This window comes from Narcine bancroftii, chromosome 9 (assembly GCF_036971445.1).
Source record: "Narcine bancroftii isolate sNarBan1 chromosome 9, sNarBan1.hap1, whole genome shotgun sequence".
Taxonomy (NCBI): domain Eukaryota; kingdom Metazoa; phylum Chordata; class Chondrichthyes; order Torpediniformes; family Narcinidae; genus Narcine; species Narcine bancroftii.
In genome coordinates this window covers 90,505,210-90,517,528 of record NC_091477.1, presented here as the reverse complement: position 1 = coordinate 90,517,528, position 12,319 = coordinate 90,505,210, and the positions used below count along the sequence as shown (strand labels likewise).

General features: G+C 37.8%; 1 protein-coding gene across 1 annotated transcript; it reads right to left on the bottom strand.

Moving 5' to 3' along the window:
• Positions 1-4,293: 4,293 nt before the first annotated feature.
• LOC138743024 (otolin-1-like) lies at positions 4,294-12,111 on the bottom strand. Its single transcript, XM_069897869.1, has 3 exons — positions 12,077-12,111; positions 7,377-7,703; positions 4,294-5,336 (listed from the first exon to the last, which is right to left on the bottom strand). Exons 2-3 carry the CDS (start codon positions 7,699-7,701, stop codon positions 4,489-4,491), a joined length of 1,173 nt encoding a protein of 390 aa, XP_069753970.1. The 5' UTR covers positions 7,702-7,703; positions 12,077-12,111; the 3' UTR covers positions 4,294-4,488.
• Between the last annotated feature and the right edge of the window lie 208 nt (positions 12,112-12,319).

Here is a 12,319-nt window from a genome sequence, read left to right as displayed (position 1 = left end):
CTGCAACCGTGTCTGCCTGTCCCGCATCGGACTTGTCAGCCACAAACGAGCCTGCAGCTGACGTGGACTTTTTACCCCCTCCATAAATCTTCGTCCGCGAAGCCAAGCCAAAGAAGATTTATATATACACACTGCATTGAACCGTTTGTTTGTATGTATGTGTCCTATGTCTGTGTTTGTCTGCATGTTTTTACACTGAGGACCTAAGAATGCTGTTTCATCCAGTTATACTTATGCAATCAGATGATAATAAATTGGAACCTGAAACTTGACCTTTGAAAAATAACCTTAATAAACAACTAAATCTTGATTAGTTAAGAAAGGAATGAAAAGTAATAAAAAAGACTTTATTAACCAATGTGACTGTACATGTTCAATTGCTGAACATGCCCATGGGAGGGAGGAGCAAGAAGGGAAGAAAGTCCCCTTCCACCTTCTCCCTCCTTCCAAGGCCAGAAGCTCCCTGAATGCTCCAATCACAATCATCAACCCCACTCCAAGGCCAAATGTTCATACAGCTCCACTCACTCATCTTCAGGGCCTCCTCTAAGGATGGGTTCACTCTGTGGGCCTACCCTCCTCTAGCTCCCACTAATTCAACATCTCACATACTAAATAAGAGAGAAGGCTGAATCATCCAAAACTCAGGCAGCTCTCGATTCCAAGCCACTGGATAAGAATTTTGAATTTTTTTCAATTTCAGAAAAATAAATGGTGCAGGAGAGAGGGCTTCAGGTTTCTGGATCTCTGGGCACCCTTCCAGGGATGCTGGGACCTGTTCTGATGGGAAGGTTTGCAGCTGAACTGAAGGGTGACTAATGTCCTTGTAGGAAGGTTTGCGTGTGGTGCTCTGGAGGTTTAAACAAGATTTGCAGGGGTTGAGAATCAGAATGACAGAGCAGACAGTGGAGTAGGGGAGGAAAAAGATGATGTGAAGACTGAATATAAAGTCAGGAATTAAAGGGTTGTACATTGTGGAAATGTTCTCAGGTTCATCAATTTCAGGGAGTATTGTAGGAAAGGCAGATAAGATGAGAGTGTGGATTGGCACATGGAATTATGACATTTGGGTCATTAGTGAAACTTGGTTGCAAGAGGGGGCAGGTCTGGCAGCTCACTGTTCTGAGCTTCCATTGTTTCAGACATGATAGAGTGGGAGGGGTGAAAGAGGGAGGAAGGACGTTGCTCATTATGGAAAATATCACAGTTGTGCTCAGACAGGGCAAACCAGAGGGCTTGTCTACTGAGGCCATATGGGCGAATCTGAGGAACAGGAAAGGTATAACACTAATGGGATTACATTAAAGTCCACCCAATAACAAGAATTGGAGGAGCAAATTTGTAGAGAGATAGGAGACAGCTGCAGGAAACATAAAGTTGTGATAGTAGGAGATTTTAACTTTCCACATATTGACTTGAGACTCTTATACTGTAAAAGGGCTGGATTGCTTGGAGTTTGTCAAATGTGTTCAGGAAGGTTTTCTGAATCAATGTACAAAAGTATCAAAGTGGGCATGAGTTGCTTGATAAACAGACATGAATACAACTACAAACCTTTTAATTTCACTTTGCAAAGTGTGAGAATGCCATTACAGCAAGAAGCACTGCTATAAGCAGCTAGTCCCGCACAAGAAAGTCTGCCTCATAGGTTACATATTTATACAGACAAACTTCCATTTTTCCAGAATATACAAAAAGAATTCTTAGAATTCTCTTTGGATTCATTAACCAGGGTCATGACCTTGTGTCTTTTGTTGCCATTGCCAAATACGGAGTTCATAATTGGCCTGAGCCTTGTGGAATTATAAACAAGAGAATGGAATGCAGTTAGTCTCCCTCTCTCTCTGTCTAACATTTTAAAACTTACATCCTCATTCCATTGAATGTAATGTATAATTGAATACTAGTGAGCTGGAGAAAAGCACATTTACCTAGACTGCAAAGCAAGGTTACTACAAGAAGAATAGCTAATAAAATGATAAATGCTTTTTCAAGCTAGTGGATCCAATATGTTTCAAACTATTGCCCAATGGGATTGGTGTAATAATTATGCATGTCCACCCCGATTTTCTTTAAATCATCTACATGTTGATTCATGTGCTACAATAAGTTGGTAATATTCTCAGAGATGTCTGGGACATTGTCCAACATTCTTGGCCTGTAATAGTGCATGCCTCCACCTGTTTGAAAGCAAAATTCAATTCTGAATTGCCACTGTTCCCATGGCAAAATTCCAGGTTTTATTTACTCAAGTGGCCATATGTCTATCATATTTTGCATTAATCCATACACTGTCATATTAATGGCAAGTCCAAAAGTTGTGGCCTTTGTGAAAGAGATGGAGGTTTGAAAGATGTCAATTTGTCTTGGAGTGATGATGGGTAGAATTGTATGATTAGAAATAGGTTTGCAGAGTGAGAGATGAATTTTAATTGAAGGTGTGAACATTGAAAAATTGACATGATATTAATCTTAATGAAGGGTACATCTAGAGCATAATCAAATTCTACATGTTTAGATAAATGAATGGTATTGACTGACAGAAATTACTGACATCAGAATACATCCAATTTTCCCTCTGTAAATTTATGGGTGAATATTGCTTGTAATAATGAATCTTTTTATACCTAATTACATTTTTGAATTCCTGTTCACATGCATTAATATTTCTTATTTAAACCTGGATATAAATGCTGCCTTTGCAAAATGTAAAGCCATTTTATCAAACACGTGTTATCGAATGTAAATCATTGGTTGCTATTAATCACAATAAAGAATTACACTATATTGCGAAACAGTTCTTCTTTGAGCCATGAAGTACAACCTCCCAGATACAGGTCCTTCAGCTCACAATATCCATGCAATCCATCAAAAACCCATCTATATGATCCCATTTACCAGTACTTGATCTGTAGCTGCCTTTGTGATTCAAAAAAGATCTTGCAATTAAGCAGCATCTGTCGGGGGAGATGAACTACTGACATTTCAGGTCAAGGCCCTGCATTAGGGGGCTAACAAATCCTTTCTCCCAGCTGGTACTCAACCATTGAGTTCTTCCATCAGTTTGTTTTACACTCTAGATTCCAGCATACATTGTCTCATTTATCTCCATGGTTTGTTTATTTTCATCCTCTTATTTATTTGGATCTATTTATTATATATCCCCATCAGGCTCCCCCCTCAGCTCCAAGCAAATCAAACCCAGTTTATCCGTGCTCTCCTCATAATGCTCCGTCACTGGCAAGATCCAAGTGCATCTCCTCTGCACCCTCTCAAGAACAAATTGTCCCTTCTATGATGTAGTCTTGCCAATATTTTATAAAACCATTCTTTAACTTCCCTGCTTTTATATTTCATACACTGGTTATTGAAGGCCAGCATCTGGTATGCCACCTTTACCACCCTATCTACCTGTGCTGCTATCTTCGAGTTCTTTAGTCTTGAAAGGAATTATTAGAAATTGAATTTGAGTCAGTAATAAATTTGAATCACTCATTTAACCAAACCAAAAATGTTTAGGCAGTTACAAAGATTTTACTCACCTCTAACTATAATAAATCCAAGTAAAATAAAATGTAAAGTTGATTAACAAGGATGTGTTACGGAAGTATGTTGTTTTTTGCTATTGTGTCCATTCCCATGATTCAATTGTTGACTATTCTTGTGGAAAAGCCTCTGCAATTTTATGCATAAGTAATGACATTTCACCAAATTTGTGCCAACAAATCTGGAATTTCCATGTGTTATGTGAATGAATTTTGAAGTCCTGGAATTCAGAGCAGTGGCAGTTCTCCAGCACTTATAGAGAGAGAGCCCATTGGAACAGTCTGCTCAAAAATGACTGAATCACAATGGTCAGTTTTACTCCATTCATATTTTTGATTTGGTCAAAAAAAAATTTAGCAGATTTGTGTACTTTGATTTTATTTTTAATACTTGATTAATTGAGAGTCAGAAGCTTTGTACTGAAAAGTATTGATAGCAAGCTCATTTGTAGATCATTTCAACTTAGCTACAGTTTAACTTTTTAACCTCATTATAATGTGTGACTCTCTTCCCTTCACCTTTATTCCACTTCATCCACCTAAACAATAAGGCAAGATTTAATTTTTGGAAAATCCACTTCTGAGAATGAAGCTGTCTTTTATCAACAAGTTTCCCTTTAGAAACCAAATACTTGGTCACTATAGTTTGTGGATTCTGGCCATAATTGATTCACATTTTTGATGTCTTCTATAAATTGAGTGTTTCTTTCAATCATTAGACAAGAAAACACATGTCTCATCTTTAAAGTATTGCTAATCAAATATTTTTATTCTGACAATATTCAATTTATTCAGAGAGAAAGAAATATGTATAAAACAGATCAGTAATAATTGATATGTTTTATGTCTAAGCAACATTCCATTTAGTGATCTATTATAAAGATGACAGAGAATATAACTATCTAAGTATATTCCAAATAAGATATGAGCTATCGGTGTGCATTTAATCAGACAGTAGAAATCCCGAAAAGGTAAACATTATGTTTTGTTTTCCCTTTTTAACACTATTGACAAATTCAAACCAGATTTCATCCCCATGTCTGAGACGCAAGATCAGAGATGCAGAAGCCTGATTAGTGTTTCCTCTCCACAGGCCTTCAAAATTATTAATGAAAGGGGCACCATTAACAATTAAAACAATTCTTATTGGTTTAACTGAGAATATTGCACTATAGGTAAATGAATAGATGCCACTAATTTCAGCAATAAATTTTCCTGAACTTGTATTATACAATTGACCTTCATTAAAGAAAATTGTTTGAAACTGAATCGGAATCCCATTTGAAAGAATATGGAATTGACCTAATAGTCCAACAGAAAATGCCTGCAGAACTGTCGACTCATTTTTTACACCTTCAGGAATTGAAACCTGGGTTATTTCTGGTTGATTAGTCATTCTGTTTATCCCATCAGTAACTGGTATTTCATCCTCGGAATTTTTTTCTCTTAATGAATCAGGAAACCCAGTGCTGCTCGTTGCTTCACGTTTATCACGGAACCGTGATCTGTCTCCAGAATGACTGTATTTTTTTCTCGAATTCCTGTTGCTTCTTTCATCTGATCCTTCATCTGAATCTTCATCTGATCCTTCATCTGAATCTTCATCTGAATCTTCATCTGATCCTTCATCTGATCCTTCATCCCTTGACCCCAGAGAACAACAGTTAGCAGGATTGTTCATTTGGCCTGGGATTTTCATTTCACCAGAATCGTTCTGTCTATTGTCTTCTAATTCTGGAATCTCATTTGATATGTCAGTAGAAGTGTTTTCATTACTAATGTCAGATAAGCCTGAAAACAATATAGAGGACAAACTTGTTAAAAATGAATTCCTTCAGTAGAAAGTAGACACACACAAATAGACCTATTAGTCAATTATTGAGTTATTTGTCACCCTAAATGTAAACAGAGAATTCATAGGTTGATTGTTATTTTCTCAATACAAAATAAGTGCAATGAAAAATAGGAAAATAAAGAAATTGTAATGAATTATAAAAAACTATAGTAAACAAGAGTAAATTTTATTATGGTCACAAATTATAAAATGAAATGAAAGGAATATAAATTAGGCTCCAGTGTATCCATTTTCTGCTGAGGAATGAGGTGTGTCTATGAGTGAAGACATGGTTCCTTGTATTTGTAATATTGTTTATGATTAGAATATTCCTATCAGTCCCATTCCCCTACTTATCTCCCTGTAACCTATTCTCTCTCCTGTGCCTGTCAACTACCCCTTAATTAACCTCTATCACCCACCCAAGGGATAATTTAAAGTGGCCAATTAATCTACCAGTACGTCTTGTGGCGGAAAATGGGAACACCAGGGGGAAACCACATGAAGAGTTTGCAAATTGCACGTAGTCAGTTTTCGAGGTCAGGATCGAATGCAGGCTGCGGGGGTTATGCAACAGGAGCTGTTCTTGCAGTGCTTCCTGATAATTGTTATCCAACAAACATTAACAAATCCATTCTATTCTTTCGGTTGCCTCCAGTAAACCCTTCTCAATTCAATTTAGGAACTCCCAAGTTTTGTCACCAAGGCAGTAACTCAAATTCAATTGGATCATTTTCCTTTTGATATTGGCATGTAGTCAATTGAAATGAGCTTCTAGAACCAGTCCTGAGTGAATCAAGCCATGAGTTAGAACACAGGTTCTCTGTCCGCCATCATTCAAACTGGCCAAAACCTTTACATTTCCTTTTTCGGTCTCTCCTTCATTGTTTTTTATTCTCCTCATCATCACTTCCTCTTTATGGACTCAGATGAAAGTGGTTTCATCTAACATAGAGGAAGAAATAATCTGGGCAACCTGCTACTTATTCTTGCCTCTTAACCCATTGTCCCACCTGTGATCCTTCCTTTACCTTTATTTCTTCCTTTTCGAATACTCATTGATTACCTCATTCTTCATTCTCTTATCTCTCCTTATTTTCTTACACTATAGTCCTCTCTACCTCAGTAGTGCAGTAATTCCAGCCATTCTTGAACTGAGAGGATCCTGGTCCTGACTAGACATATGCAGCATGTGCCATCAATAGCATATTTGCTGAATGCTTAAGATTGAAAGAAGCTGCCAAAGATAGTAAACCTCCCTCCCCCCTAGAGCCTGCATCTACATTTCCCGCTGCTCAGGGAAGGCAGCCTACATACTGAAGGACCCATCACACCCCAGACACACACTCTCATCTCCTTCCTCCCACCCCAGGCTCAAGAGTGTGAAATCACACACCAAGCGGCTTAAAGACAGTTCCTTCCCTTCAGCTAGCAGCCTTCCAAATGAACCCCACAACAGTCCTTGCATGCTGCTCTTGCTTTCTGCCAAATGATCTTTTCTTCATGGTAGCTCCATACTCTATCATTGGATCTTGCCCTTTTATTTATGCAGCTGAATGAATATTACAGTTAAACTGTTAAATTGGTTATGGAAGAGCCCTCCTATCTGAAGCAGCTATAAGGTTACCAATAAACTTAAACATGTAATTTGTAAGTAAAGGTATTAAAACAAAATAGATTTCGTCTTCAGATAAATTGGAACATCATGAGAATTAAATGTTTCATTCCTTCACACAATTCATCTTCAGTCTACTGTTTTTTTTAAAAATAGCAGAAATAATAATTTAGTTTTCCATTATTAGTGCCCTGCCCTGTAATTTTATGAACATATTATTGGATAAAATGCTTTGCAATTGAACTAAAAAAGAGAAATGTTATTTCTCATTTTGGAATTCTCATGAAACATAAAGGTGTTCATCATCAGAGGGAGATTTGTCATGTTCTTCTTAAAATAGGCTTTTTAAAATGTGTTAATTCAAGATGACTAATGCCATTACCATTAACATCTAGTTCTGAAAAAGAAGTTTGTCCAACTTCAGAGCTTCCATCATTTAGAAGAGTTGCCACTTGTGGTCGTGGTACAGTAATTAGGGTACTTGCTTCATTCACTTGAAATCCTCTTTGACTGGTTCTCAATATATCAGGTGAAGTGGTCTCAAATTCTGAGGAAGTGACTGTTGTAACATCTTCAGACTGATTTTCACTTGATCCAAATTCAACCAGATCAATTGGCGTAAAATTTATATCTGCAGAAATGGTTCCATTTTGAGCTTGTATTCTCCAAGCCAAAACTGGCAGCAATATCACAAGTGTAGAGAGCATTTCTGCAAGGTTCCAAAACATGATAAACATATTTAGTGTAATATAATAGATAATAATATGAAGATATTTAGTGAATAGTTCAGATGGCCCATTTTTTTCCAGAGTTTTTTTTACTTACTGAGGTAAACACCATACTGGGGATTCAAAAACTTTTTTTGTATCAACCAATCAGAGACTATCAGTTCAGAAGTAGAGCTCTAAGGTTAAGATCAGCTTTTTCAGGTTCAACAACATATGCAAAAATACAATTCTTTTTTCACTCTGTATTTTTTAATGCCATTTACCAATATGCACAAATCGACAATGTTCTCTCAGACTTACTAACACTTCTACAAAATAGTTATAGCTACAAGGGATTCTTCCATCTTATCAGTCTGAATAAACTCACTTCTTGATTATAGAAGCAATTGAGTCAGGGTTCTGTCTCTCTGCATCACCCAATTTTATAATCTTTCCTTCTACTCTCTTCCCCCACTTGAATATCTTCTTCTTTGGCTTGGCTTCGCGGACGAAGATTTATGGAGGGGGTAAAAAGTCCACGTCAGCTGCAGGCTCGTTTGTGGCTGACAAGTCCGATGCGGGACAGGCAGACACGATTGCAGCGGTTGCAAGGGAAAATTGGTTGGTTGGGGTTGGGTGTTGGGTTTTTCCTCCTTTGCCTTTTGTCAGTGAGGTGGGCTCTGCGGTCTTCTTCAAAGGAGGTTGCTGCCCGCCAAACTGTGAGGCGCCAAGATGCACAGTTTGAGGCGTTATCAGCCCACTGGCGGTGGTCAATGTGGCAGGCACCAAGAGATTTCTTTAGGCAGTCCTTGTACCTTTTCTTTGGTGCACCTCTGTCACGGTGGCCAGTGGAGAGCTCGCCATATAACACGATCTTGGGAAGGCGATGGTCCTCTATTCTGGAGACGTGACCCATCCAGCGCAGCTGGATCTTCAGCAGCGTGGACTCGATGCTGTCGACCTCTGCCATCTCGAGTACTTCGACGATAGGGGTGTAAGCGCTCCAATGGATGTTGAGGATGGAGCGGAGACAACGCTGGTGGAAGTGTTCTAGGAGCCGTAGGTGGTGCCGGTAGAGGACCCATGATTCGGAGCCGAACAGGAGTGTGGGTATGACAACGGCTCTGTATACGCTTATCTTTGTGAGGTTTTTCAGTTGGTTGTTTTTCCAGACTCTTTTGTGTAGTCTTCCAAAGGCGCTATTTGCCTTGGCGAGTCTGTTGTCTATCTCATTCACTTGAATATATATAGCATAAATGTCATTCATCAAACATCAGTTTCTTGAATTGGTCCTAATGTGGCTTCCATGCCATATCCTTGCACTATGAGTTATGTCAGAAGGGAGAAATGTACATCCAACATCAACACTCACTTGAATTATGCCATCCCTCCTGTATTGTGTATTTAAGAGCACAACAGGAATAGCATGCACCCTTCAACAAGACCATGACAAGCCTCCATAGCCAGGGTAGTAAATTCAAGTGGTTCATACCCCACACCTAAACCAAACCTGCATGGACATTTCTCCATCTTAATGGTAGTTTTTTGACCTTTTTTGGGATGTGGATGTTGCAGGTAAGGTCATCATTTATTTCCCATCCCTAATTGGCTTGAGAAGGGGGTGAGCAGCACATTTGAACAGTAGTATCCTATCATGTGTACTCTCATGCATTGTTGGCAGGAGTTCCAGGATTTAGACCAAACAAAGATGAAGATTTGGCTATCTATTTCCAAGTCAGGCTTGGATATGAAACTGAAGTAGTGGTGTTCCCATGCACACCTTCTCCCACCACCCTTGTCTATCTGCCATTAGAGATCATGGGTTTGAATAATGCTCTCAATGTAGCCTGGATGACTAATGGCGGTGCATTTTGTAGATGGTACATTGTGCAGCAACTCTTCATGAGCAATGGAGGGAATGAATGTTTAGGGTGGTTGATGAGCTGCCAATTAACCAGCTGCTTTGTCCAGGATGGTGGCTGGCCAAGATAATTTCTGACCTTCAAACTTGCTTATCTTCCAGAACTCTTACCATATCAACTGACTCCCTTAATGAATGAGCTCAGTCCATGAGTCTTTGGACCTTCCGATACAGTTTCAAAGATTTGCCATTCCCGGGGTAAATTCCCTAACCCTTAACTGTGAACCTTGGTTCTAGACTCCTGGGCTACTGAAAACCATCTCTCTACATCCATCTGTAAGTTTCATTCTTCAAACGTGAGTTAATTTATTTGGTCTTTTTCAAAATATCAATGAATTCATTCTAATAGCACAAAATGAGACTAAACATAACTTTTTGCCTTCTTGGTTACTCAGCATTTGGATCCAGAAATCCATCTTGTTTGTGATATATTCTCTGAATTTATCTTCCAATATTCAGTGTATTCCCTATAATTAATGTATTACCCTGTTATATGAATTTCCAACTTCAGATTTTTGTTGCGATCAATATGACAAGCACTATTTGCTGGCTTAGAGATAAGCCTATCCATATTTTCAGCCCTTTTCCTGTTTTATAGCTCAACCACAGTTTTCATAATCAGTCCAAACAAGTTCGCATCTCATAATGATACTGATCTCATCCCTTATTAATGACAACATACTGGCTCCTTTTTTTCATGTCTATCACGAAACAACCTTGGTCATTGTATGGCTATGTTTTATTGTGGCATTTAGACCCCACCCACTTACCTCCTTTAGTGTCGTTAATTCATTCATCTTGTGAATGCTGCGTGTTAAAATAGACCACCTTTAATTTTACCATTTTATATTTTTTCCTTACTTTGACCACTGGTGTTGCCACTTGATTTTGTTCACTGTTTTTCTAGAATAATTAAATAGCTATGGGACAGAAGGAAACTTGTAAGCTCATCTTCTCCTTGCCAGCTTTCTTCCAGATAGTTCACAAGTTTCATCTCCAGCCCCTTCTCTGCAGCTTTGCATATTTTTCCTCAGCATGTATTTACTCATTTCCCTCTGGAAGGTTCCAGTAGAACCTGCTTCCAAAACCACTTTTACAGGCGAGCTCCCCTTTACATTCTCAGTCCTGTCATGCCTCCCCCTTCCCTCTCAGCTCATTATAGTGTCTGTCTCCCCTTCACATTCTCAATGCTGATGCAGAATGCTGACAAGAAATGTCAATTTTTATTTCTATCCACAGATGCTACCTGACCCATTTAGTTTCTCCAGTAGTAATTCTTTTTGCTCCACATTCCAGTCTCTTGTGTTGTGACCAAAACTTTTAAGTTGGCCTTGAAGATATTCAGGTTATATAAATCTCAAGATTCACAACTCTCCAAGATAAGAAATTCCTCTTCATCTCTATCGTACACAAAGAAGCCCCACTGTTCTAAATTTCCCCACAAGAGAAACATCCTGTCAAGAAGCTCAAACCTGTTCTGAAACCTTATCTATCTTCAGTGTGGTAGGAACAATTAGCAAAAGCACCAGGACTGAGATTGCATTCAAGGATATCTGTACTGTATTACTTCTGTATTTCTGCTTCTTTCAAATCTCTACGACAACACTGGAATTTGAATTAAACATTTGAAATGTGGGTTATTTGCTTTGTCATTGTTATTTTAAACTTAAATGGGTAATGACATTATTTGCTTTCTGTTGAAAGATTTAAACATTAACGGAATTGATAGTTTTGCAGATTTGGTACACAGATATTTGTTTGATAAAATGGGTTAAAGAAAATGGCAAGTACCAAATTAAATTGCAGAAAATTTTACCAAATAAGAAGCTCAGAGGAGACACACAATTTAAGTTGTTTGCTATTCAGGAATAGGCACAACTGTTCAATTACTTGGTATTATTTCAAGTGGACACAAAATGTAAAAGGAAATAAGCTATTGACTTATTTTAACATTGTTGTTTTCTCCTTCTTGTGACATCTAAAACTTAATGCAAAGCTGTTCTCGGTTGAAAAGGAACATGAAACCATTGGTTGGTAGAATCTTTTGGATCTAATGCCTTTGAGCATTTCTCAGAAACTTTTAAGCAACTGGTTCAATTCCAGACATCCAACAGTACCTTTCAATGCTTAGCTTACCAATTCTATTGAAAAGACAGTTACAGTTACCATTGTTTTATGATTCAATTGCACATTTAATGAAATGCAAAACTTTTTGAATCAACATTAAAGTAAGATCATTAATGAATATTCATCACTGTTATTTTCAAAAAGAAATTCATGTAAAAATTACCAACCTATTTTCAATGTAATTAAAGTACGTTATGTTTAAGGAAATACTTTTAAAATAACCTGAATGCATTTTTTTAAAAGAAATTGCTGTAAAACAATTAAGATTCTGTTTCAGGCATTTTCTATTCACTCTTCCATATATCCTTCCAAAAAATGCGTGTTTACCTGCAAAGAATCCAACTTCACTGCTATAGTTTTCACAAGATACCTTGACATCCATATTGAGAGAAAGCCTTTTAAACAGAAGGCTAAGAATAGGCATTTGTTCATTAATTATATATCGGCTGCTTGCTCTTTAATGTTTTAAATATCAAGGAATAATCAAATCTGCATCATTGCTCAATCATAATTACTATTTTCAAATGACAATCACTTTGATTCCTACCCTCTGCATTAGCATAGTAAGTT